The 25,823-nt window shown below is 42.3% G+C and overlaps 1 protein-coding gene across 3 annotated transcripts; it reads left to right on the top strand.

The window, feature by feature from the left end:
- Nucleotides 1-2,101: 2,101 nt before the first annotated feature.
- Nucleotides 2,102-25,296, top strand: BTBD3 (BTB domain containing 3). Of its 3 annotated transcripts, none has more exons than XM_073628265.1 (5): nucleotides 2,102-2,220; nucleotides 14,644-14,911; nucleotides 15,066-15,156; nucleotides 15,571-15,689; nucleotides 18,299-25,296. In XM_073628265.1, the coding sequence occupies exons 2-5, from the start codon at nucleotides 14,769-14,771 to the stop codon at nucleotides 19,329-19,331; spliced, it is 1,386 nt and encodes a 461-aa protein (XP_073484366.1). In that variant the 5' UTR covers nucleotides 2,102-2,220; nucleotides 14,644-14,768; the 3' UTR covers nucleotides 19,332-25,296. The 3 variants fall into 3 exon arrangements, with proteins under 3 accessions (XP_073484366.1, XP_073484367.1, XP_073484365.1); XM_073628266.1 differs by lacking the exon at nucleotides 2,102-2,220 and adding an exon at nucleotides 14,066-14,440; XM_073628264.1 differs by lacking the exon at nucleotides 2,102-2,220 and having other exon boundaries at nucleotides 14,072-14,911.
- Nucleotides 25,297-25,823: the final 527 nt, after the last annotated feature.

The raw sequence follows: 25,823 nt of genomic DNA, 5'->3' as shown, positions 1-25,823 counted from the left end.
TGCCGCATACACACAATCGGAAATTCCGCCAGCAAAACTCTGATGAGAGCTTTTTGTCAGAAAATGCGACCGTGTGTATGCTCCACCGGTCTTTTGCTGGCGGAATTCCAGCCAGCAAAAGATTGAGAGCATGTTCTCTTTTTCTCCGTTGGGAAAAGTTCCTATCCAAAAATGCGATCGTCTGTACAAATTCCGATGCGCAAAATTCCTACGCATGCTAAGAAACAATTCGACGCATGCTCGGAAGCATTGAACTTAATTTTCTCATCTCGTCGTAGTGTTGTACGTCACCGCGTTCTTGATGGTCGAAAGTTCAGAGAACGTTTGTTTTACCGTGTGTATGCAAGGCAAGCTTGAGTGGAAAATCCGCTTGTGCATACAGGGCATTAGAGTTCCATAAGAGAGAAGACATCATGCAGTCCCAGCTGCTGGATCCGGACTCCAAAGCAGGCATGCCACAAGAGGGATATCGTCTCTGGTTAGAGAACACCTCGACCCCAAAAAGACCACCAGAAGGGGTTCCCCACCTTGTTGGTGCATTTAGCAGCCTAAGATGTGGGACTGCGTACTGGGAGAGGCTGAACCCAGAGGTAAGGGCATATCCTGAGTGTAACAGTCTGTAGGTGTTGATCTTTTGAGGACAAAAAGGAGAATGGGGGAGGTAGCTCTCAGTCAGACTTTTATAGAGCTAAACAGGTCCTGTGGGTGCATATAGGGGCGGAGCTATATCATATGTATGCTGCCATGTTGCGCGTCAGGAAAATATTTTTTTAATTTGGATAGAGTACGTTTTTTTTCTGTCTTACTTTGTGGAGATTTCCCTTCACTTCCTGTCCCATCACAAAACGAGAAGTGAGAGGAAAATCCCTCCAAAGTGATAGAGTCTTGGGCTATCACCAGAACTGGTGTCTCCATTGGAGGATTTCCCCTCTATCCCTGTTCTGGAGTCAAGCCCAAAATTTGGAGCTTATTTAAAGCGGGAGTCCACCTAAAAAAAAAAATATTAGAAGCCAGCAGCTACAAATACTGCAGCTGCTGACTTTTAATAAATGGACACTTACCTGTCCCAGGGTCCAGCGATGTCAGCAGTTGAAGCCGATCAATCGCTCGGGTCTCGGCAGCTGCAGCCGCCATCCTAGGTGAGGGAATCAGGAAGTGAAGCGCTGCGGCTTCACTTCCCGGTTCCCTACTGTGCGTCCTAAGTGGTCCCCGCTATCTCCTGGGACCTGTGTGTTTCCCAGGAGACAGCGGGGGGTGTGGGAAGGGGCGTGACTCCCGCGGGAGTCTATTCCCGGAAGTGGGGGCAGATATTTGTCTAATACAGGTATCTGCACCCCCCTCCCCCCTGAAAGGTGCCAAATGTGACACCGGAGGGGGGGAGGAATCGGATGAGTGGAACTCCGCTTTAACTTTCAATGATAAAGGGAAATGGGACAAACAGAGATGGGGAATCTCCCTAATATGAGTACAGACAGCAATAGAAATGATAGCGCTTCTAATGCCTCTCCCTTCTATCCAAAACTAATACAGTTTTGCCTTTAGTTGCATCTTAAAGCAGAGTTCCACTCATTTAAAAAGTCAGCAGCTACAAAAAGTGTAGCTGCTGACTTTTAATAAACACTCACCTGTCCCAGGATCCAGCGATGTGGGTGAACGAAGCTCCGCTCCTCTCCACGATGCCGGCATTGTGACTGTGTCTTCACAGCGGACACTCACTGCGCATGCGCGAGCTGTGAATGGCCGTGCAATCTTCTATGGCCTGTGACGTGTCCCAGAAGATTGCGGGGGGGGGGGGGGGTGAGAACTTCCTTCTGGCACCACCGAGCCCCCCCCAAAAAAAAATGACATGCCAAATGTGGCATATCAGGGGGGTCACCAACACTTAAAATGGAAGTTCCATTTTTGGGTGGAGCCCCGCTTTAAGTTTTACCCCCCCCCCCCCCAAACTACACAGCCAGATCTCCCCTCTCCTTCCCCATACATAGAAAAGAACGCGCCGTACGCCGGCTGCCGCCCCTCAGCCAATTACCGCTCTCTTTTCAGGCATCACACACCCTACGTACACGAAGGTTGCGCTATCATTGGCTGTATAACGCTTCTAGTCCGTCTATTGGAGCAACCAAGAGTAGTGGGCGTGGCTACCTGAAGAGGTTGTTTTTGCCTGTGTTACGGAGTCTCCGCTTCCGGTACAGCGAGACGTCAGTCCCCGGGAGAGCGGAGGTGAGTGTGTGTGTCCTCCGGGCGGTGTACGGCTTCTGTGAGGGGGCCGCTCTCTTAGTGCGGGGTGTGTAATGAAGTCCGGACAGGCTGCGGCTTGTAGTCCCGGGGAGGAGGAGGTCAGTCGTGTCGGGTCTTCCCGCCTCTCACCTGCTGCTGTCCTGCAGAGCTTCTCCCCCCCATATCTGTGGCGGTGTCTCCATCCTTCACAGGGAGTTCCCTGTAACCCCCTCCCCCACACATGACGTCACATCACTATAGAGGGCATTCCGGTGTCACCTCTCCTTCCACTGACACCGTCCAATCAAGGCTTGTATGACCCCCAACACACTCCATTCTTTTCAGAATTTAAAGCAGTCTCCCAGATTCACTTCCCCATTAACAGACAGTGTACCCAACAGGCAGTGTACTCCTCATTCACGGGCAGTGTACTCCTCATTCACGGGCAGTGTACTCCTCATTCACGGGCAGTGTACTCCTCATTCACGGGCAGTGTACCCAACAGATAGTGTACCCCTCATTCACAGGCAGTGTACCCAACAGACAGTGTACTCCTCATTCACAGGCAGTGTACCCAACAGATAGTGTACTCCTCATTCACAGGCAGTGTACCCAACAGATAGTGTACTCCTCATTCACAGGCAGTGTACCCAACAGACAGTGTACTCCCCATTCACAGGCAGTGTACCCAACAGATAGTGTACTCCTCATTCACAGGCAGTGTACCCAACAGATAGTGTACTCCTCATTCACAGGCAGTGTACCCAACAGATAGTGTACTCCTCATTCACAGGCAGTGTACCCAACAGATAGTGTACTCCTCATTCACAGGCAGTGTACCCAACAGATAGTGTACTCCCCATTCACAGGCAGTGTACCCAACAGATAGTGTACTCCCCATTCACAGGCAGTGTACCCAACAGATAGTGTACTCCTCATTCACAGGCAGTGTACCCAACAGATAGTGTACTCCTCATTCACAGGCAGTGTACCCAACAGATAGTGTACTCCTCATTCACAGGCAGTGTACCCAACAGATAGTGTACTCCTCATTCACAGGCAGTGTACCCAACAGATAGTGTACTCCTCATTCACAGGCAGTGTACCCAACAGACAGTGTACCCCTCATTCACAGGCAGTGTACCCCTCATTCACAGGCAGTGTACCCAACAGACAGTGTACCCCTCATTCACAGGCAGTGTACCCAACAGACAGTGTACCCCTCATTCACAGACAGTGTACCCAGCATTCGCATTCAGTGTATCCCGCATTCCTGTCTGCATTGTTGGTGTGTTTTTGCGTTCCTTTGAATGGCTGCTCTGTGTGCAACAAACACGCTAAATAAGCTCCAGAACATTTTCAGACTGCCATTAAAGTGGTGCTAAAGGAACAAAGTATTTTTTTTACCTTCCCTACATCCAAGTTGAGCTCCACTTAAAAGGGCAAGTTCCACTAGTTTGCAAAACTCCCATGCGCAGTAGAAAACTGTCTGTTTCACTTATTACAGATGCCAACGCCTGCACCTGAAGCCGATTAATGAATTGGCTAGGGGCACCAACAATCACGGGCTCCCTGGACAGATAAGCATCCTTATGGTAAAAGTCAGCAGCTACGGTATGTGTAGCTGCTGACTTTTATTTATTTTTACAGACTGGAGCTCTTCCTTTAACCAGTTGCTGACCACCCCATAGCACATTTACTGCTACAGGGCGGCCATGCTGTGCAGGATTATATATATATAATAAACCACTTGCCGCCCGCCATATAGCAGAATGACGGCTGCAAATTGGTTTCATTATCCTGACCGGACGTCATATGACGTGATCAGGATATTGAGCCGCTGCACGCCCCCGGGGGCGTGCATCACGGCGATCGTTGTTGCGGGGTGTCAGTCTGACACCCTGCAACACCGATCTAGGTAAAGAGTCTCTGACGGAGACTCTTTACCACGTGATCAGCTGTGTCTAATCACAGCTGATCACGATGTAAATAAGAAGAGCCGGTGATCGGCTTTTCCTCACTCGCGTCTGACAGACGCGAGTAGAGGAGAGCTGATTGGCTGCTCTCCTGACAGGGGGGTCTATGCTGATTGTTTATCAGCACAGCCCCCCTCGGATCCCGCCCAGGACCACCAGGAAAGCCGCCCAGGACCATCAGGATGGCCACCACACTGGACCACCAGGTATGCCCCCTAGACCCCCAGGGAAATACCAATCAGTGCCCACTCCAATGCCTACCACTGCCAGTGCCACCAGGGATGCCTATCAGTGCCACGTATCAGTGCCACCCATCAATGCCCATCAGTGCTGCATATCAGTGCTGCATGTCAGTGCCCGCTCATTGGTGCTGCCGCATCAGTGCCGCCTTATCAGTGCCCATCAGTGAAAGGGAAAACTTACTTATTTACAAATTTTTTTTAACAGAAACAAAAGCAAAACTTTTATTTTTTTCAAAATTTTAGGTCTTTTTTTGTTTGTTCAAAAAATAAAAACCGCAGAGGTGATCAAATACCACCAAAAGAAAGCTCTATTTGTGGGATCAAAATGATAAAAATTTAGTTTGGGTACAGTGATGGATGACCGCACAATTGTCATTCAAACTGCGACAGCGCTGAAAGCTGAAAATTGGTCTGGGCAGGAAGGTGTATAAGTGCCCTCTGTATTGAAGTGGATAATATCTCCTGCATTTTTGGGTATCGGGCGTGCCACTGGAGGCTCACTTCCACTGTGTGCACAGCGAGAGCCGATCAGCAGGCCCGGCATCCGCCGATTGGTACACAGGCATAATGGCAGTCTGCCTATGTAAACAAGGCAGATTACCGTTCTTCAGTATGGAAGGCATTGATCCTGTGTTCCTGCAAAGCAGGAACACAGATCTTTGCCTTCCACTAGTACAAGCACCTCCCCCAAAGTACACAAGCACTGTTCAGGCACACATTTAACCTTTTGATCGCCCCTGATGTTAACCTCTTCCCTGCCAGTGTCATTAGTACAGTGCATGTTTTTTAGCACTGATCACTGTATTGGTGTCATTTCTTATATTGGATCGTTTTTATCACAAAGTAAAAAATATTATTATTATTTTTTTTTTTTTTTTAATTGTCGGTCTTTTTTTTTTGTTTATAGCGCAAAAAATTAAGAGGTGATCAAATACCGCCAAAAGAAAACTCGATTTGTGAGGGGAAAAAAAGGTTACAAATTTTATTTAGGTACTACGTCGCACGACTGTGCAATTGTCAGTTAAAATAACGCAGTGCCGTTACACAAAAAATAGCATTGTCATGAAGGTGGGGGGGGGTTAAATCTTCCGGAGGGAAAGTGGTTAAAGGGTCACTAAGGTCCCTTCCACGAATTCCGCGGATCCCACCAGGAATTTATCTGCTGAAACCCCCGCTGAGCTGGTGGACAGCTGGTCTGCTCCACTTACGCAGAGTGGACAAGGACCGCTCTCCTATGTGGCGGTTGGATGGAAACTGACCGCCTGTCTATTTACACCCGACTGCCATCCGATCTGATCCACCAGATGGATGGGGAACAGATCCCCCATCTGCCTGCTTTTAGTGGATTGGATCGGATGTTGGCGGGTGTCCGCAGACACATGTCCGTAGACCCCCACGGCTCCATAGAGGACAATGAAGGGTCCGATTGGGTCTGCTTAAAAAAAACTGACAGATGGACCCGATCGGTCCGTCAGTGTGAAAGAGGCCTACAAGTGGAACTTTATCCATAGCAAGAAATAATGTTGTTTAGCAAGGAACATACATTAAACCATTAATAATTGTGCTACCAAAATTAGTATGCTGTAAGTTGCCGCCAGCATTGCTCCTGTTTCTTTTTGCTGAAGGCTATCATTTTGCTGAAGCCCAGAGCCCCTGCGCAGCAGTAAGGCTGGGTTCACATTAGTGCACTGTCTGGCATCCCATGTGGATCGCACCACATTGCTGTGCAAATCATATGTGATGACTGTGCAATGCGAATTCAGCCATACAGATTGTGTGGCTGAATTTGCATCACATTTAAAACCAAGACGTGCAGGACCCTTTTTTTGGGCCTCACCAGAATCCTGTCCAAACAGACAGTTCACACTGCGATATGCAAACCGATCTGGGGGTGTCAATAACTTTGTATTGACACTCCCAGCGGTTCGCATAAGGCAGTGCGGAACTGCCTGCGAGTCAGGTGAGATGTGGGAACCCCTCAGTGCATTCGCAGGGTTCCCGCATCGCATCCGGTGGTGTGAACTGAGCCTAAGGCCCCTTTCACACTGGGGTGGGAGGTGCGTCGGCGGTAAAGTGCCCCTGCTATTAGCGGCACTTTACCGTCATTTTAGCGGTGGTATTCGGCCACTAGCGGCTGAGAAAGGGTTAAAAATTGCCGGCGGTATTGCTGCGCTGCCCCATTAGTTTCAATGGGCAGGAGCAGTGTGTACACCGCTCCTTCACCGCTCCAAAGATGCTGCTAGCAGGACTTTTTTTCCTGTCCTGCTAGCGCACCGCTCCAGTGTGAAAGCCCCCGGGCTTTCACACTGGAGACACAGCAGCGGCAGTTTCAGGTCGGTTTTCAGGCACTATTTTTATGCAAACCGCCCCAGTGTGAAAGGGGTCTAAAACATAAAGTGGAATTAAACCCAATGATTTTTACGGTTTCAAAAAAGTTACATTCTTAGAATGTTGGCATTGCTAACTGTCACATTTGCTTGTGTCCTCAACCAAACTGTCAAATTATCAAATGGTTGTGTCATAACTGATCACATGTGCAGCACCATGGCAGTTGCAGATCAAACAGAAGCTGCTTCCTTGGCTGTAAAGGATAGGAGGGTTTAAAGCGGAGCACCAGGCTCCTTCAGAAAAAAATTAAGTCACGCAGTTACAAATACTGTAGCTTCTGACTTTTAATGTTCGGACGCTTACCTATCAACGAATCCAGTGGTATCTTCACCCCAGCCAATTTTTCCATTTCTTGTAAGGGAAACTGGCAGTGACGCCTTCTGGCTTCACAGCAAGTTCACTACAGTGCGACACACGCTCCGCTTTGTGAATGGCCCAGCGGCGGGGGAAAGAGAAGGGGGGCCAAACTGCTGGGTGACTTGGCTGCAGCGAGATCAGCCGGAAGTGGAGACTGGTACCTGTCAAATACAGCTCCCCTCCCGCCACGCTCCGGTCGTCTCCCCTGCTTACCAGACCCGTCTGTAGCGGCGGAGACTATTGTATTCTCTCCCATGCTTGGCTGGCTGCTGACTGAGGGGAAGATGGCCCCTGCTCGGCTCCATAGCATGTGATGGCGGAAGCGATATCAAATGTCACTTACGCCCATAGCTCTTAAAGGAGAATTTTTTTTTTTTTCCATTTCTTGATTGCATTTTTGTAAATATGAGATCTGAGGTCTTTTTGACCCCAGATCTCATATTTAAGAGGTTCTGTCATGCTTTTTCTTTTCTATTACAAGGGATATTTATTTTCCTTGTAAAAGGAATAAAAGTGACCCATTTTTTTTTTTTTTTTTTTTTTTTAAACTGTGTCAAAATAAAAAAGTAAAATAAATAATAAAAAAAATTTTATGTTATTTTTTTTTTTTTAAAGAGCCCTGTCCCGACAAACTCGCGCGCAGAAGCGAACGCATACGTGAGTAGCGCCCGCATATAAAAACGGTGCTCAAACCACACATGTGAGGTATTGCCACGATCGTTAGAGCGAGAGCAATAATTCTAGCCCTAGACCTCCTCTTGTAGCCTGTAGAAATTTTTAAACATCGCCTATGGAGTTTAAGGGTAAAAGTTTGTCGCCATTCCAGGAACGGGCGCAATTTTGAAGCGTGACATGTTGGGTATCAATTTATTCGGCGTAAAATTATCTTTCACAATATAAAAAAAAAAAATTGGGCTAACTTTACTATTGTCTAATCTATTTTTTTTTTTTTTTGCTAGAAAATTACTTACAACCCCCAAATAAATAAATAAATATATATATATATATAAAAAAAACATTTTAACTTGTAAACAACAAGTGTAAAAAATAGGCTCAGGGCTGCTGAAGTGGTTAAAATAACCAAATATGGTCTGAATATAAGAATTGTGTGTTTCTTCCGTATCTGTGCAGTAATCCAGTGTGACACTTTACCTCTGTGCAGGAGCTTCCATTTACACTCTTCCTGCTGTATATGTGGCTTTTTGGTAGGTGGGCTTTAAAGTAGAGAGGCTGTATATGAGGGGCCCTATGTAAACCCAGCACAGTTACCAACTAGGATCGAAAAGCACCCAATGCATACTTGCGATCAGGAGCTTTCCTATCATGTGACTGACAATCGCAACAGTCACGTGACCCAAATGCTCGATACATAGATGAATAAAAGCTGATCGTTGTAGGCACCCCTATCAGTGGTAAACGCTCTCTAACTGCCACTTTGGACAGCTTAGTCTGTTAATGGAAGTTTGAAAAATAACTGGATCACCAGGTAAAAATAAAGAAAAGAAGCCCCAAAAAATAGAAAATCATTGCAGCCACCAAATCTAATTAAGAGATGCTGCAAAAAAAGGACCCGTTCACAATATGTGGGCATCATTACTCATGTAAACAAGGCCTTAAAGGCTTAGTTCACCTTTCTGGCAATGTTTTATGGTCCATCCATATTTAGGATGTAACATGAAACTTTGTCACATTACCCTGCAGACCTCTGCATTAAAATTTGCTATAGCCCCCAGAGCAGTGTCAAAAATTCATAGGTGAAGACACTCAAATCCAAGTGGAGAACAAGTGTTGTGATGTCCCCACATTTGTTGTCTGTTGACATCTCTTTCAGCCCTTTTAAGCCGGTCATAGACGGATCAAATTCCGATACCGGTACAGGCTTGTTGTACTGAAGTCAATCTGTCGATCAACCAGTGTTTTTCCTTTGATCCCTGACAGCGGCTATAGCCACCAGCAGTAATCATTGTACAGCCATGGCCAAAAGTTTTTGAGAATGACACAAATATTAATTTTTACAAAGTCTGCTGCCTCAGTTTTTACGATGGCAATTTGCATCTACTCTGCATGAAGAGTGATCAGATGTATTGCAAAGTCCCTCTTTACAATGAAAGTGAACTTAATCCCATAAAAAAACATTACACTGCATTTGTGAAGAAGGCTTCAGGGCACCCAATAAAGTCCAGCAAGCGACACGACCGTCCCCTACAGTTGGTTCAGCTGCAGGATCGGGGCACCACCAGTGCTGAGCTTGCTCAGGAATGGCAGCAGGCAGGTTTGAGCACATCTGAACATACAGTGAGGGGAAGACTTTTGGAGGATGGCCTGGTGTCAAGGAGGGCAGAAAAGAAGCCACTTCACTCCAGGAAAAACATCAGGGACAGACTGATATTCTGCAAACGGTACAGGGATTGGACTGCTGAGGACTGGAGTAAAGTCATTTTCTCGGATGAATCCCTTTTCCGATTGGGGCATCTGAAAAAAAAACAACCTTGTCCGGAGAAGAAAAGGGAAGTGCTACCATCAGTCCTGTGTCATGCCAACAGTAAAGCATCCTGAGACCATTCATGTGTGGGGTTGCTTCTCAGCCAAGGGAGTGGGCTCACTCACAATTTTGCCTAAGAACACAGCCAGCCATGAATAAAGAATGGTACAAAAACATCCTCCTGAGAGCAACATCTCCCAACCATCTAAGAACAGTTTGGTGACAAACAATGCCTTTTCCAGTATGATGGAGCACCTTACCATAAGGCGAAAGTGATAACTAAGTGGCTTTGGGGAACAAAACGTCGAACATTTGGATCAATGGCCAGGAAACCCCCCAGACCTTAATCCCATTAAGAACTTGTGGTCAATCTTTAGGAAGCGGGTGAACAAAAAAAACCCCACAATTTCTGACAAACTCCAAGCATTGATTATGCAAGAATGGGCTGTCATCAGTCAGGATGTGGCCCAGAAGTTGATTGACAGCATGCCAGGAGAACTGCAGAGGTCCTGAAAAAGAAGGGTCAACACTGCAAATATTGACTCTTTGCATAAACTTCATGTAATTGTCAATAAAAGTCTTTGACACTTATGAAATGCTTGTAATTATACTTCAGTATACCATAGTAACATCTGACAAAAAGATCTAAAAACAAGCAACAGACTATGTGAACATTAATATTTTGTGTCATTCTAAACTTTTGGCCACAACTGTATTCTGATGGCCGGATAACCTCCCGCTGTCAGAATACAATAGCACAGCAGGAGGGATTCCCCCCATCAACACTGACTCTTTTGATGGGGGAATGGAGCAATTTTCTTTCCTTTAACCCATGGTATTGTATGGCCTGTGTTACCAAAGGTCATACCTGTGAATGTGCCTGGATTGTACTCCTACGTAAAAAATTTGACATTTTTAGTCTTCTTTCAATGAGTTTTGCACAAAATGAATTCATGTCTATGAAATAATAGATGTTGGTAATATAAATATCAGGCACCCCATATCTCCTCTGTGAGTTATCAGGGGCTGTGCTGCTTCGCTGCCTTACTAAAGGCAAATCCACTCTGCACTGCAAGTGCACTTGGAAGTACAGTCACTGTGTAGATCTGAGGGGGACATGCAAGGAAAATAATAATAAAAAAAACGGCATTTTTGCTTCTACATGATTGGATGATAAAAGTCAGCAGAGCTACCCCTCATTTCGGATCTTCCCTTCAGAACTAAAGCGACTGCACTTGCAGTGCAAAGTGGATTTGCCTTTAGTAAATCAACCCCAGTGTGTCCACCATGTGTTTTGGAAATTGCAGAACACCATATTCAGATGAGAGGTGGGTACACGCAACAGCAGCCCAGTGTGGTGAGGTGTGGTGTAACTATAATTTGTTAGCAGCACCATTTGTTTCCTGAGAAGAATGTGATTTCATGCTACCTCTTGTATACAGTGCACCTTTGGGATCTTGGTAAACAGTGAGACATTATGGGATTTATAGTTGAAGCCGATATAATATATATTTTTATTTAACCACTTGCCGACTGCCTAACTGTAAATGTACGTCATGTTTTTGACATAAAATACTTGGGTTATGAGTGGCTGCTACTAGATGCCATAACCCCGGTATTTTTTTTTTTTTGTTTGTTTTTTTGGTGGGCAGCTTTCCAACTTTTAAAAAGTGATCCCAGCGCAGATTCGCAGCAAGATCACTTTTATAGGCTTTCGGGAGCCATTTGTTAAGCCCGGAAACGATCCGATGCGGCCTTTTGCTGAGCTCTATGCCCTTGGAGGACTGGAGCCACCTCTGACGTCACTTCCGATTCTCGGGCATAAACAAAGGATTTGTGTTTTCCCTTAAAGGCAAAATGTCGTTTATTTATTTATTTTTTTTTTTTTGCTTTTATGCTTATCCTTATGCTTTTGAAGGTAAATGAGAGGTCTGGAGTCTTTTTGACCACAGATCTCTCAATAAAGAGGACCTGTCATTCTTATTCTTATTACAAAGGATGTTTTTACATTCTTTGTAATAGGAATAAAAGTGATAAAAAATAAAAATTAATAGTAACAAAAAATTGAATGCACTCCGAGCTTGTGTGCAGAGGCAAATGCATACGTAAGTTGCGCCTGCATATGTAAACGGTGTTCAAACCACACATGTGAGGTATCGTCACGTTCATTGGAGCGAGAGCAATAATTCTAGCACAAGACCTCCTCTGTTACTCCTAAACAGGTAATCTGTAAAAAAATTGAAATGTCGCCTATGGAGATTTTTAACCACTTGCTTACTGGGCACTTAAACCCCCCTCCTATCCAGACCAATTTTCAGCTTTCAGCGCTGACGCTCTTTGAATGACAAACAAAAATAGACAAACAAACACAACACAAATAGAGCTTTCTTTTGGTGGTATTTGATCACCTTTTGCGGTTTTTATTTTTTATTAAAAAAATGTAAAAAGACCGAATTTGAAAAAAAAAAAATAGTTTTTTTTAATTTGTTATAAAATTAAAAAAAAAAAAAGGTAATTTTTCTCCTTCATTGATGTACACTGATGAGGCGGCAGTGCTGGGCCCTGATGGGTGGCAGAGATGGGCACTGATCAGTTACACTGCTAGGTGGCACTGATTGGTATCACTGGTGGGCATTGATAGGTGGCACTGGTGGGCACTGGCAGGGGGTACTAGTGGCACAATTGAGGCAGAATTTCCTCTTCGGGACCGATGCCCCTTGCTGATAAGCCGGTGATCGGCTTTTTCATTTCTCCTCGCGCTGTCAGCGTTAGGAGAAAAAAAAAAACGATCACAGAGCTTTTGTTTTGATCATGTGATCAGCTGTCATTGGCTGACATCTGATCACATGGTAAGGGGCCGGGAACGGCCCCTTACTTGGATCGGCGATCAACCGAGTCTCAGTAACTCGGTGATCACAGCGTGCTCCACGCGCGCCCTGTAGAGCGCTTGCACAGGGGAGGCCGTCATATGAGGGCCTACCGTGAATTCAGGTCCACGCTGTAGCCATTATTCGGCTATAGCGCGGATGTCAAGTGGTTAAGTGCCATAGTTTGTCGCCATTCCACAAGCGTGCACAATTTTAAAGCATGACATGTTAGGTATCTATTTACTCGGTGTAACGTAATTTTTCACATTATACAAAAAACATTGGGGTAACTGTTGTTCTTTCGTTTTTTCCTTTAATTTGTTAGTGTATTTATTTTTTATTTTTTTTTTAAATGTGCTTGAAAGATCGCTGCGCAAATAGTGTGACCTAAAATATTGCAACAACCACCATTTTAGTCTCTGTTAAAAAAAATAAAGTGTATGTATTTGGGGGTTCTAAGTAATTTTCTAGCACAAAAAAATGATTGCAACAAATGTCAGAAAAAGGCTGTGTCAGCGAGTGGTTAAAATATTTGCACATTCTATTGCCACTGACTGTATCTGTATATCAGATTGCGGTTAGCTTCCATGTTTAGTGACTGCACTGCTAACAGGATAAGCCATATATTGGTCCATAATAGTGTCTTTCTTTGTCTTTAAATTGATCCCTGTGTCCTTGTGGACCCCCTTGGATCCAAGGCCCCCAGGTCTCGATATTCTTCAAGCTAAGGTTGCAGTTGTTGATCTCTTTTTAGTATATGTTTGGGTTGTTGTGCAGCCTTTTGTAAAATAAGCTTTTAATATAAAAAGAGCCAGTGCATTCAGAGAAATCTCTCATAATAAAAGCATTCGGCCTTTGTTAAATTAACATTACATGAGATGTTATGCAACGCTGGCATTCCTGGGATTAGGGGGAATACGGTGGCTTATAATAAATGCATTAAACAGTTAATGTGATGGCACATGATTCATTCTGAGTGCTAGCGCTCCCCTGAGACTGATTGTATTGGAGAGTTGGAGCCTCCGAAGCAAGTTCAGCACTGATGCATAAGCATTAGGTTAATCAGGGTTATCTGTGTTCAGATTTGCACTAAAGCTAACAACATTTAATGACATGGTGACATTTTCTGTTCCTCCTCTGCTTCTTACTTTCTCACTATTTGTCGTACAAAAGCTGGCATCTCTGCTACAGCAACCGGCCTAATTAGCACAGTTTAGTAATTTGAAACTGCTGTCAGAGACCATTATGTTAGTTGGAAACAGAGTGGATTAAATGAAATGCAGTGACCTCATCTCCTTTTTACAGGCAGTGCATTTCAGTACAAAAACTATAGACCCGTCTTTCGTCTACTAACTGCAAACAGCCTGTCCCTGGAAAATGTTATTTTGCCAAGGTAGTAGAGTGAGAGCCCAGCTTCTGCTGTCCTGTGTACAGCATGTTCGGTGCACGCTGCATATGTATGTTCAATACCGATGATGTTTTAAATGAGCACCTACAGTATATCATTTCCCCTTTAACAGAGAGACGATGTATATTGCTAACATTCTTGCTGTGATGCTTGGTCCAATCATTATCTTTGGCTTCAGCTATTGGCTCAGAGCTATTGACTGCCTGACACCATCTGCAAAGCTGCAATCTCTACTCTTCAGATCCATTCAACACACGACTTGAGTCAGCGAACGGACTATCTCTGCTTTAAGCAGAATCCGATCTTGTTAACCTAATTTAGAATAAGTGATGCAGACAGCTCCATGCACTCTCTTTTCCGTTCTTGCACATTAGGTGGCCCAGCTGTGCTGCTCGTGAAAGAAACAAAATAGGAGACATGTTTGGAATATCTTTATTACATCAAGTGCTGGATCAAACTTGAAGCCAATATTTTTAATTCTGCAAATTAAAAAAAAAAAAAAGGTTAAGAAAGAAAGGGGGAAAAAAAGGTCACCTTGCTACTTCCAATGCTGGGTTTTAGCTCTGAGTAGAAACTACATTTTGGATTTATATTTTGCAGAGTGTCTTGTTCTACTTAGGCTGCTCAGCTGCATGAACTAAAATACTGATGGTAGATGCCAAAGGAAAAAACATGAAATGTCTTACTTTTTTCTTGATGCTTCCAGAATCTGTCAAGAACCGGTCTAAAAAGGGCCCGAAAAAAGCAAGTTCCAGTAGCAGCAGCAGCAGCAGCAAGTTGCCCCCAGTTTGCTATGAAATAATTACATTAAAAACCAGAAAGAAGAAGAAGATGGCTGCTGAGATTTTTCCTAGCAAGAAGCCAGCAAACAGCAATTCTAACTCCGTGCAGCAATATCACCAGCAAAATCTCACTAACAATAACACTATCCCTTCCCCGAACTGGCAAGGACTGTATGGGACCATCAGAGAAAGGTAAGATTGTAAAGTTTGTGTGTGTTTGGCTGATGTTCTGCAAGGAGCTGTGGTGTGACTAAACTAATTGTGTCTAGATCGTGTTTTTTTATTTATTTTTGTTATTTATTTCTTTGGGAAAGAGTTCCTTTTGAAATAATTTTTGCTTCTACAGAAATGCAGTTATGTTTAACAATGAGTTGATGGCAGATGTGCACTTTGTGGTTGGGTCATCTGGAGAAACACAACGCTTGCCCGGGCATAAGGTAAAATTTATTTATGTGATTTATAAGTTGCATGTTTTTGTTTGCTTTTTTTGCTTTCATTAAATTGTAGTATTTGTAGTGTCAAGCAGTCTACATTGTATATGTAGATTGTATATTTAATAAGACATGGTACAGTTACCTTTCGGAACCAGTGTTGGAGTTTTTCCTGGATTGACTGCAGTAAACTGAAATTTGGTTCCTAAGAGTTACTGCTAATGCACTGCTGCACTATAAATTGAAATATAATTGTGTAATTTAAAGGCAGGACTCGCTTTTTGTTTTTCTTCTTATTGCAGTATTTCCTTGTATGTTATGTAATATTCCCAAAGCAAAGGTTGATGCTATATAAATAATATTAGCAAAGCTTATGTCACATGGATGTGTAACTTTCCTTTTGTGCTTCCCCTTTGCCAGTATGTTCTAGCTGTCGGCAGTTCGGTATTCCATGCAATGTTTTATGGAGAGCTTGCTGAGGACAAAGATGAAATCCGTATACCAGATGTTGAACCTGCTGCTTTCCTTGCAATGCTGAAGTAAGCATTATCTCTGCATTATAATAATTTGTCTAGTTACATCAGTGCAAACTGCAGCATTCATTGACAGAATACAGCCTGCGTGATTTTCAAGTAGACTTGCTGTTTATAGCAAGTTAATGCTGGTATAAGTCTGGGTCTGTTGTTGGGGTTCAGTAATAATAATGTACTAAAGGAGAATTTATTTAAAAAAATGTAAACATATAATACATTTGTAAAAGTAAGTCAGATTATATGAGAGCAGTTTGGTCTGGCATTTCTGTTCTTATGGTGTTTAGCGGTTTTCCAAAGGGGATTTTTTAAAAGTTTCAAATGAGAAGTAGAATCTGTGCAGTTTTGTAAATCAAATATTGATATGTGGCAGCCCTGCAATATGCTTTTTGATCACCTTCTGTGGCTGTCAGATGGCATATACTTTATTGGTCAAATGATAACCAATAGAGATGAGTGGACTGATTTACAAATTGGGAGTTATCTTATTCTACATATTTCCATGATTATTTCAATTCCTATTTACAGAATCTGCCTACAAATCATTATTGCAGGCGTCATTATTTGACCAATTTATCAAAAACTGGATTTTTCAGATCGCTACCAGTGTGCTGGCCATCTTCTGTAAGACTTTATTGCTGTACAGTCATAAACGTCGGGAATGAGGGTCATACATCTATTCTTAGAAGCTGTGATCTGGTCGTCATACAGATAACCATTAATGATTAGGACTGCTCTTCCTTCCTCTTTCCCCTTCTTCTTTTTTTTTTTTTTTTTCTTTCTTTTGCTGAGATTGCTCCACCATTAACCCCCTTGTACAACTCTGTGCTTTCTTTATTGGTATTCATGTAGGCTATTCTGCATTTATCCCCGAATGTTAAATGTTGTTTTGGTCAACAAATAAATATTTCTAGTTCAAGTATCAATGTAGAGCTGTTGGAAACAGCTCAATATACAAATGTGAAAGTGCAATGAAATGGTGCATGAAACTAGATCCCTGAGCACAGAGCATGCAGAAGGGAAGCCAAGGCAGAGCTGCAGTTCAAAGGGTGAGCCTTGCAATACAAATCAGTTCTCACTTCAGTTGTGAAAGCATGGCAGAAATCCTTGCATCGTTTCTCAAACACACCACTTTCTTTTACCACAATTGCGATGAAGCAGGAGAGCTGCAAAGCTTAAGGGTTTTGTTGGAAGGTCATTGCTGTACATGAAGGAGAGAACTTTGTCTTGGTCCTGCATGTTTTAGGTAGTGCAAAGAGTAGTGATGATGTCTAAAATAGAATATCCTGGAGTAAGCAATTAGATCTGATTTTTTTTTTTTTCTTTTTTTTTTTAGTCAGAAGAGGGAAAGGTCAAATCTAATTAAACCTGCAGACCAGTAGCCTAGGTTAGATGCATGCTATATGTGAAATAATTGACTTATGGTTGTGCCAAGTTCACCATCAATGCATTCTGCAATATTCACCTTATTAAAAAAAAAAAATCTAATATTTTTATTGCTTAGAAAAAAAACATCCTGCTTCTTTTTGTTGTACTAATAAGTGTTTTATTCTGTGTTGTGTCCCTCCATTTGGTAAGTTTACCAGTTTTCCAAATACTTATTTAAAAGGCAAGTCCCAAAATTAAAAACTTTAGTTTCTGATCGATGTGGGCGGGTCGAATCGCCCACCAGCTTCTACTATCTCTCTAATCGACAATGTACTGTCCATGCTTATGGACTCCCCTAATCCTTGGGAGTCTTGCTGTATTTGCAGTACTAAATAAATGGGGGGGAGGAAACAGAGGAACCAAACTCTTTTCTCCGTCAGTGCATGCGGGAGTGCTGGGGACTCCTTCACTATTGATTGACATCCCTGTGAGATAGAAAAGAGCAATCTTAAGCTTCCACCCAAAACTGAAATTTAACTTTTCAGTCAACTGTAATTTTTGTAAGGCAATAACATTTTCACAGGATTGTATAACCCACAATCAAATTTCATAGCAATAAAAAGGTGTTTTGTTGCTTGGTGTGTGTGTGTGTGTGTGTGTGTGTGTGTGTGTAAAATCTTTCACATAAGGCTGATGACCAGATATATATGTCTGCAGCACTTGACTCACTAATAGCTTGATCATTCCAAAACATTCAATTGGGGCAGCACAGTGGCTAAGTGGTTAGCACTTCTGCCTGGGAGCATTAGGGTCGTCAGTTTGAAACCAAGGCACCACCTGCCTGGAGTTTGCATGTTCTCCCTGTGCCTGCGTGGGTTTCCCCCTGGGTACTCCTGTTTCCTCCCACACTCCAAAGATATGCTGGGAGGTACATTGGCCCTAGTATGTGTATGAATGTGAGTTGGGGACCTTAAATTGTAAGCTCCTTAAGGGTAGGGACTGATGTGAATGTACAATATATATGTGTAAATTGACAGTGCTAAATAAGTACCTGTAGTAAATAAATCAGGTTATATATGCAAGTGTAATATGTGCATAAAACTTAGAGAGAGATATCAAGTATTCATAAATGCAGTCGTCTTCTTCCTTCCTTTTTTTTTTTTTTTTCCCCCATAGATACTTGTATTGCGATGAGATAGACACGCGATATATTTTACCTTTATTTTATTGTTTTTTTTTTTCCCCCATAGATACTTGTATTGCGATGAGATAGATTTGGCTGCTGACACCGTCCTGGCAACTCTGTATGCTGCTAAAAAATATATCGTCCCGCATCTAGCCAGAGCATGTGTTAACTTCCTAGAGACCAGTTTAAGTGCTAAGAATGCCTGTGTTCTCCTGTCTCAAAGCTGCTTGTTTGAAGAACCTGATCTGACCCAGAGGTGCTGGGAAGTGATTGATGCACAAGCAGAACTGGCTTTGAAAAGTGAAGGCTTTTGCGACATCGACTTCCAGACACTTGAAAGTATCCTTAAAAGAGAGACTTTAAATGCCAAAGAAATTTTCGTCTTTGAGGCGGCTCTCTGTTGGGCAGAAGTAGAATGTCAGCGCCAAGATCTCCCTCCCACCATAGAGAACAAGAGGAAGGTTTTGGGCAAAGCTCTTTACTTAATTCGGATCCCAACCATGGCACTGGATGACTTTGCCAATGGCGCTGCCCAGTCTGGAGTGTTGACTTTAAATGAGACTAATGATATCTTTCTCTGGTATACAGCTGCTAAGAAACCTGAACTAGAGTTTGTAAGCAATCCCAGGAAGGGGCTTGTCCCTCAGAGATGCCATCGCTTCCAGTCCTGTGCCTATCGCAGCAATCAGTGGCGGTACCGAGGTCGATGTGACAGCATCCAGTTTGCTGTTGATAAAAGAGTATTTATTGCAGGATTCGGCCTTTATGGCTCCAGCTGTGGCTCAGCAGAGTACAGTGCCAAGATTGAACTTAAGCGCCAGGGTGTGATCTTGGGGCAGAACCTAAGTAAATATTTTTCAGATGGATCCAGCAATACATTCCCTGTTTGGTTTGAATATCCTGTGCAGATCGAACCAGATACTTTCTATACAGCCAGTGTGGTCTTGGATGGCAACGAGTTGAGTTACTTTGGACAGGAAGGAATGACTGAAGTGCAGTGCGGAAAAGTAACTGTACAGTTTCAGTGTTCCTCAGACAGCACAAACGGCACTGGGGTGCAAGGAGGACAGATACCTGAACTTATTTTCTATGCTTGACCGCATACTTTTCTAGGGTCTGAAGGACAGCGTGCAGTAGCGTATGGGAACATACGGAATGTGGTTTACATATATATCCGTGAGAATGCTGTCTGCATCTAGGTTTCTAGTTTAGCATAGATTACTGCTGTATAAAAAGACTGTAAATGATGGCACTTTTTAAAATAGTTTATAAAAAAAAAAAATGTCATTAACGTAAATCCTGCTTAATACAAAAGATAAGATATTTTGCTAAGTACATCATAAATTAAGCCTGTAAGAGTTTATATCAGATGTATCTTTTTATCTTTAATCCTAAAAAAAAAAATATATATATATCTATATGATGATTTGTAAATATCAGTAATTCACAGCAACCACCCAGATTTCACTTTAAAGTGCACCTGTCAATAAGTAAGCATAAGCTATTCAAAAAGGAGGAGACACCAGCAGGTATCAGTGTAAACTTCCTAGGCTTGGCTACCGGCTTGGCCCACAGCACAGTGGAATTAAGTTGTTTGGAGGTGTGTTTAAACTATCACATTATAAAACAACCCATTGAGTTTAAAATTGAAATGAAATGCAAACATTTTGTGTATAGATATAATAATGTATTTATAAATTTTATTTTTGTATCTTTTTTTTTTTTTTCCCCCCCTTTTTTATTTTTTTTATAAGTGATCACATTCCCTCTGTTCTCAGCTGCATGTGAGCTGGGGGAGGAAAAGCAACAGCACTATGAGCTTCCCAGTGAATGGCTGTGCAGCGGGGGAGAGTCCAGGACAAGTGTGATAATTGGAGAGCAGCCTGAGTTCCCAGCATAGCTAGAGAACTGACCATGCTGAGCTCTCCCGCCTAGTGTGGTTAGTTTTTACCAGGAAAGCAGAGGAACTGGCAGGAACACCAGGGATTTCACACAAATGAAGCAATACAGAGAACAGGATACTTTTTCATACAAGTAAATGGTACAGCAGGCACATATCAGGAATTTGAAATGCTGGGGTAACAAATGCATTAAAGCTGAACTATAGGCAATTGGCTAACCACACATACCAACACAGGTATGGAAGCTGTTTTACCTTCCAAAGGATTTGTTTGTCTGACCAGCCAGTTCTGAGATTTCACATTCAAAAACAACTTTGAGGGCTGGTTCACACCACAAACACACGCTCCAAATCCTTTCCGGATGCATTCCAGATGGTTTTATTTTTTTTTTCCACTGCACTGGGTTCCGTTGCGTTTGGTGCGTTCCAGTGCAGAAAAAATGTAGCATGTCCTACTTTTTTATTTTTTCTGGAACTGACTGCAGGAAAAAACGCACTGGACTGCATGTGGTGTGAACTGGTGCCGAGAAAAAAAATAACAAATGATGAAACTGGCATTACAAAATAAAGGGGGAAGAGAAACCTCAAATATGCCAATCACGTGGCCAATAAACCATTCAATGGTGTAAAATGGCTCTATACCAATGCATCAATCATAGGTTAGTACATTTGTAAGCAAGTAAGACATTGCTTGGGAACAACAAATGAAGGGGAGGAAAAAAAAAAGATTACAGTCAATGGTATATAACATGGAATTCAAGATTTCTCACCCAAACGTATCGGCTTGCGCTAGCCAATTCCAGGCATTATTGTATTCGGTAGGGCAACCTCTATGTACATAAATCCGTTTTTTATAAGTAAAGGTATGAGTTCACCTCCCGTACGCAGGTCTCAAACTTTGGTTGTGTGCAATCACTTTTTGAGCAGGGAAGAGTGTTTTGTGCAAAAATATGTTCAAAAATGTGTCCATGGCCCTGTCTGGGGAAAAAAAAAGAGCAAATAGGTTTTGGGATCCAGAGATGGAGCAGAACCCGTATGGTCATGTAAAAAAACCATACCACCTGAGCCCTGAATGTCTGAACTATTGAACAGGAGGACTGTATAAGGTGAAAAAAAAAGTGCCCGAATGTTGCCCACAGAGAGGCCATAGGGGGCTATAGGAGGATTTATAGCAAGACACAAACTAGTCAGATAAGCCTTGTGAAAAATATACATCTAGGTCAAACGATCAGCCAGTTCTGAGATTTACACAACTCTGCGGCACACCCCACTCTGAAAGAAGACCTAATTTTTCTTTAATGCAGGTAACTAGAACCTACAGGACTTGTCCCTCTCCCTGCCTGTGAATGCACATTTTTTTTGCCATTCCTACATACAGTATCGGCATGTTCCTTGTTAACACATGAGTGCTGCAGCACAACTGGCCTCTGCTGAACAGGGATTGCAAGAGGCTGATAACAGGTCAGATGAGGGTACATAGAATTCTGGTATCTGGAGAAAAAAAATTATAGTAATGCATTCATTTTTGTGCTTTTTTTTTTTTTTTTTTTTTCTTTTTTTTTTTTTCCCCCTGATCCTGCCTTTATTTGAGCTTTGTGCTAGTACAGCCATACAAAAACGCATAATGGTGGCAGCTTACGTATCAATGAAGTGATGTGTGCACTTTAATGCAGTAGAGCAGGTGAAAGAGGCGTTCTGGTTGCTATTTGTTACTGAACTTTGGGCATTGTTCCTCGCTTTGCAGAAGTAGTCTTACTGGCTTACCTGAAAACATTAACAGCATTTACACATTCCTATGCTGTAATGGAGTAGGTACAGTGATAGGCAACCTTGGCACTCCAGCTGTGGTGAAACTACAGATCCCATCATGCCTGTGATTGTCAGGGTCTTGCAATGTCTCGTGGGACTTGTATTTTCACCACAGCTGGAGGGTAGAGGTTGCTTACCCTTGGAGTAGGAGATATTTTACCTCCTGTAAATTATCTTATGTGACATGCAACATCAACAGTGTTCCTTTTTAGAGCCATTTCAGACTAAATAGAGCCTAAGGAAAGTGACTGAAGTGTTTTTTGATAGGACTAGTGACAGGATGTCAGCTGTGTGCCTCAAAATCTCTCTCCCCAGAGTCACAACACTGGGAAATATTTCCAGCTCTCATAAGCTTCGGATAGATTTGGAAATGTCTGTAAATGTTGTTCAGGTTTGTTGATCCTTCAGAACAGAAAATGCCTAGCAGATAAAACGACAAACAACCCAAATTTACTGACTGAACAAAACTTAGTGGAGCATTTTTTACTTTGTATTTTCAATGTGCGCACTTATCGCATACTGTTTTGATTTTTAACAGCACGGTCGATCGTGCTGTGTAAGACTGCATTATGAAAGTTGTTGGAATTTTAGTTTACATTTCCATCTCTATGCTGACCGTTCTGATTTAAAAAAAAAAAAAAAGTCTGACTTGAAATTGAGACTGACAGGAATAATAAGTCATGGGTTCCATTTTATATATAACACTAACTAAATGCAAAGGGGAAAGTTAACTACACAAATGCATGCATGAATGCATGCATACATACATACATATTAACCCTTTCATGTGTATTAATCCAATCACTCCACTGAGTCCATGTGTACACCCAATGCATAGGCAGGCTGGGTCAGCTGGAAGATGTACAATGGCAAATCTGCACACGCAGTTGCCATTAAAGTGGGTCATGTGATCTCTCTAAACAAATTCATTATTTGGCATTTTATCCCTCTGACAGGTTCTTTCATATATGGAAATCCTTTGGCAACATGTATCGAAGCATGTCAGGGGGAGATTAACATAAAAACATATGCCGTACTTGCATACACATCTGTTTTATCACTTTAAAGTGGTTGTAAAGACTAAACATGTTTTACGTTAATGCATTCCTTGCATTGGGGTAAAAATTCTTTAGGTAAAAGTATCGCCCCCCCCCCTTTATACTTAACTAAACCCACACTTGATCCAGAATTGTGCGCTTCTGCAGCGACTCGCTCCTCTCACAGCCTGGTTTCGCATGCTTTTGCCATTGGCTCCCAGTGCTGTCTTCCAAATCTTGTGGCGTGGGAGCGGGTATCTGTCAAAACCAACTCCCCCCCCCCAAAGTGCTAAATGTGGCAGTGAAAGGGGAGGGTGCAAACAAGCAGAATTTCGCCTCTTGGGTGAAGTTCCGCTTTAAGCGGACCTTTGGCCGAGATTCAAACCATGTATAGGCAAGCTGATTGTACCCACCATTGATCGACTTGTATACAACCAGCATGTCGTATTTTTCATGCAATTTATTGCTAGCTGCTAGCATTAATCTTTGTGCGTTCTCTCGTCCAGGAAGGCTCCCCGCTGGGAGAACACAGTATTTGCGAAGGAGGAATTCTCCCATCAACACTAACTGACTGTGTTGATGGCGGAATCGAACGCTATTCTTTGCACCGTCTATGGCCAACTTTAGCTGGTATTCCATTTTCCTTTACATACAGGTTAAATTATACCACACAATATTTTAGATTTTGATAGAGCCGAATTCTAGACTGATAACTTCAAGCAGCGCAAATACATATGCATAAAATATTTTACCTGCTTAAGGATTTGCAACTCTGTTCAACCAACCTACCGATCCAGAGAGCGCAGCCAGGGAAGTGATGCCATTTGTCTTATTCCGGTAAACAATTCAGCTTGGTTAAAGACCCACCCCAACCTGTCAATTGGACTATGAAGTTGAAACTGCACACAGATCGGGCCTGTGCTCTCTCCTCCTGTCAGCATGCTCCGTGTTAGTTAAAGCGCTGTGCAGTGCAGTAAAGCCTCCTCTCTTTCCAAGTAGGGCTTTGTAGAAGATGGTAGGCAGCTAATATAAGGACATTGCGATATTTATTATTAAATATGTGCTTCATCAGTTTTCAAAGGCATATTCAGTCAGTTATATGGACTAATTGGTGTCCAACCTAATCTAACTGGGTTTGAATATTACTATGCATAATAACTGATGAGCCTGCCATAATTCCTACCACAAGTGACAGATCAATAGCACTGTCTGACCTTAGCATTCTGTATGTTATATCATTTTTGTGTAACCATATGCAAAATATTTCAGTTCCATTGTGCTTGTATTTAATCACTGCACTCCAATAACATTTGTGCTGACTGACAGATAAGCGACTGGATTATGTCCGCTGTATTTGTGGACACTATTAAGCTATTTGTTTTAATAACTGGAATATCTGGCTGTTTGTAAAGGATAAATAAAAAATTATGCTTAAACATGGAGACCTGCTGCCTTTCATCAGTCGCCATTCACACTACCATAGCAGGTTGCATGTATATGCATTTGCACATATGGCAGCCATTTATTCATTGTCCATGCATTCGGCAAAGCAGCTCAGGTATCCTTTTGAGTGTTGCACGTTTTAACGTTTACAGTTTTAACGTTTAGCATTTGCTGCATGTTTTTTGCACATAGAACCATGTGTCTTGCTGTGTTTGGAGTGCCATTAAGGATGAGTGGCGCCACAAGCATGCCATGCTTTTATTTTTTGTGTGTATTTCGTGAATGTACTTGCGTGCGTTCACACACTACACAATTGTGAATGCAGGCTCTGCCTCCTTACAGTTTGCACTCACTGATTTAGTTACTTATGGATAACATGTTTTTGTTCCTGTGCATAACTTTTCACAAATGTCCCTGCTATGTTAACATTCAAAATCACAGGAATTTATTTTACCTCTTTGCACTTTATAGTTTATAGCATATTCAGAAACAGTCAATGTTTTGAAATGTATCACTAAGTTTAGTGGGCATAAATTCTAATATAACTTTTCTTTATGCCTGTATTCGGTTCAATCCCTCTCCTTTTTAATGACATGTTTAATGCTTGTCTGTGTATTTGTAACAGGCTGATAGTAACCTTTACAAAACTATACCTTTTTAGTAGTTGTGCTAATGCCATCTTGTTTTAATGCCTGTTAAAGCAGTGTATTGTAATATTGAACTGGTATATAAAATGTTAACCAGCTAAAATTGAGTGTTTTGTAGACGGTAACACTGCTTGTTTCCAACAAAATATGAACTTCAAGCATTTTTCTCTTTTTAATTTAAATTTATTTCTTTTCTTTTTTTTTTTTATAAATAAAAGTGACTTTTTTACTATGATATTGTGTTCTTTCAGGTTTACATCAGAAATGTCTTTTCACAATGGCTGCATGCATGCTAAATAATTTGTAAGTGTTACAGTACACTTCTGGGGGATTATGTTTAAAGAAAATTTTCAGTGCAATGGTTGTTACATGTGAGGTTAGGTTGAAAAAAAAAAAGTCCATCAAGTCCAACCTATGTGTGTGATTTATGTCAGTATTACATTGTATATCCCTGTATGTTATGGTCGTTCAGGTGCTTATCTAATAGTTTTTTTAAACTATTGATGCTCCCCGCTGAAACCACCGCCTGTGGAAGGGAATTCCACATCCTTGCCGCTCTTACAGTAAAGAACCTTCTACGTAGTTTAAGGTTAAAACTTTTATTTTAATGAGTGGCCACGTGTCTTATTAAACTCCCTTCTGCGGAAAAGTTTTAACCCTATTGTGGGGTTACCAGTATGGTATTTGTAAATTTTAAATCATATCCCCTCTCAAGCATCTCTTCTCCATAGGTTCAGTGTTCATAACCTTTCA

The sequence above is a fragment of the Aquarana catesbeiana genome, linkage group LG04 (genome assembly GCF_042186555.1).
Source record: "Aquarana catesbeiana isolate 2022-GZ linkage group LG04, ASM4218655v1, whole genome shotgun sequence".
Lineage (NCBI taxonomy): Eukaryota > Metazoa > Chordata > Amphibia > Anura > Ranidae > Aquarana > Aquarana catesbeiana.
This window is presented reverse-complemented; position numbering and strand designations above follow the sequence as displayed.

What these genes read in the sequence shown, in the direction of transcription:
- BTBD3 (XM_073628264.1), top strand. Translation starts at nt 14,586, where the DNA reads ATGGTAGATGCCAAAGGAAAAAACATGAAATGTCTTACTTTTTTCTTG. An exon ending in AACGCTTGCCCGGGCATAAG is followed by an intron (nt 15,157 to 15,570) that starts GTAAAATTTATT and finishes CCCCTTTGCCAG; the next exon opens with TATGTTCTAGCTGTCGGCAG. An exon ending in GCTTTCCTTGCAATGCTGAA is followed by an intron (nt 15,690 to 18,298) that starts GTAAGCATTATC and finishes TTTCCCCCATAG; the next exon opens with ATACTTGTATTGCGATGAGA.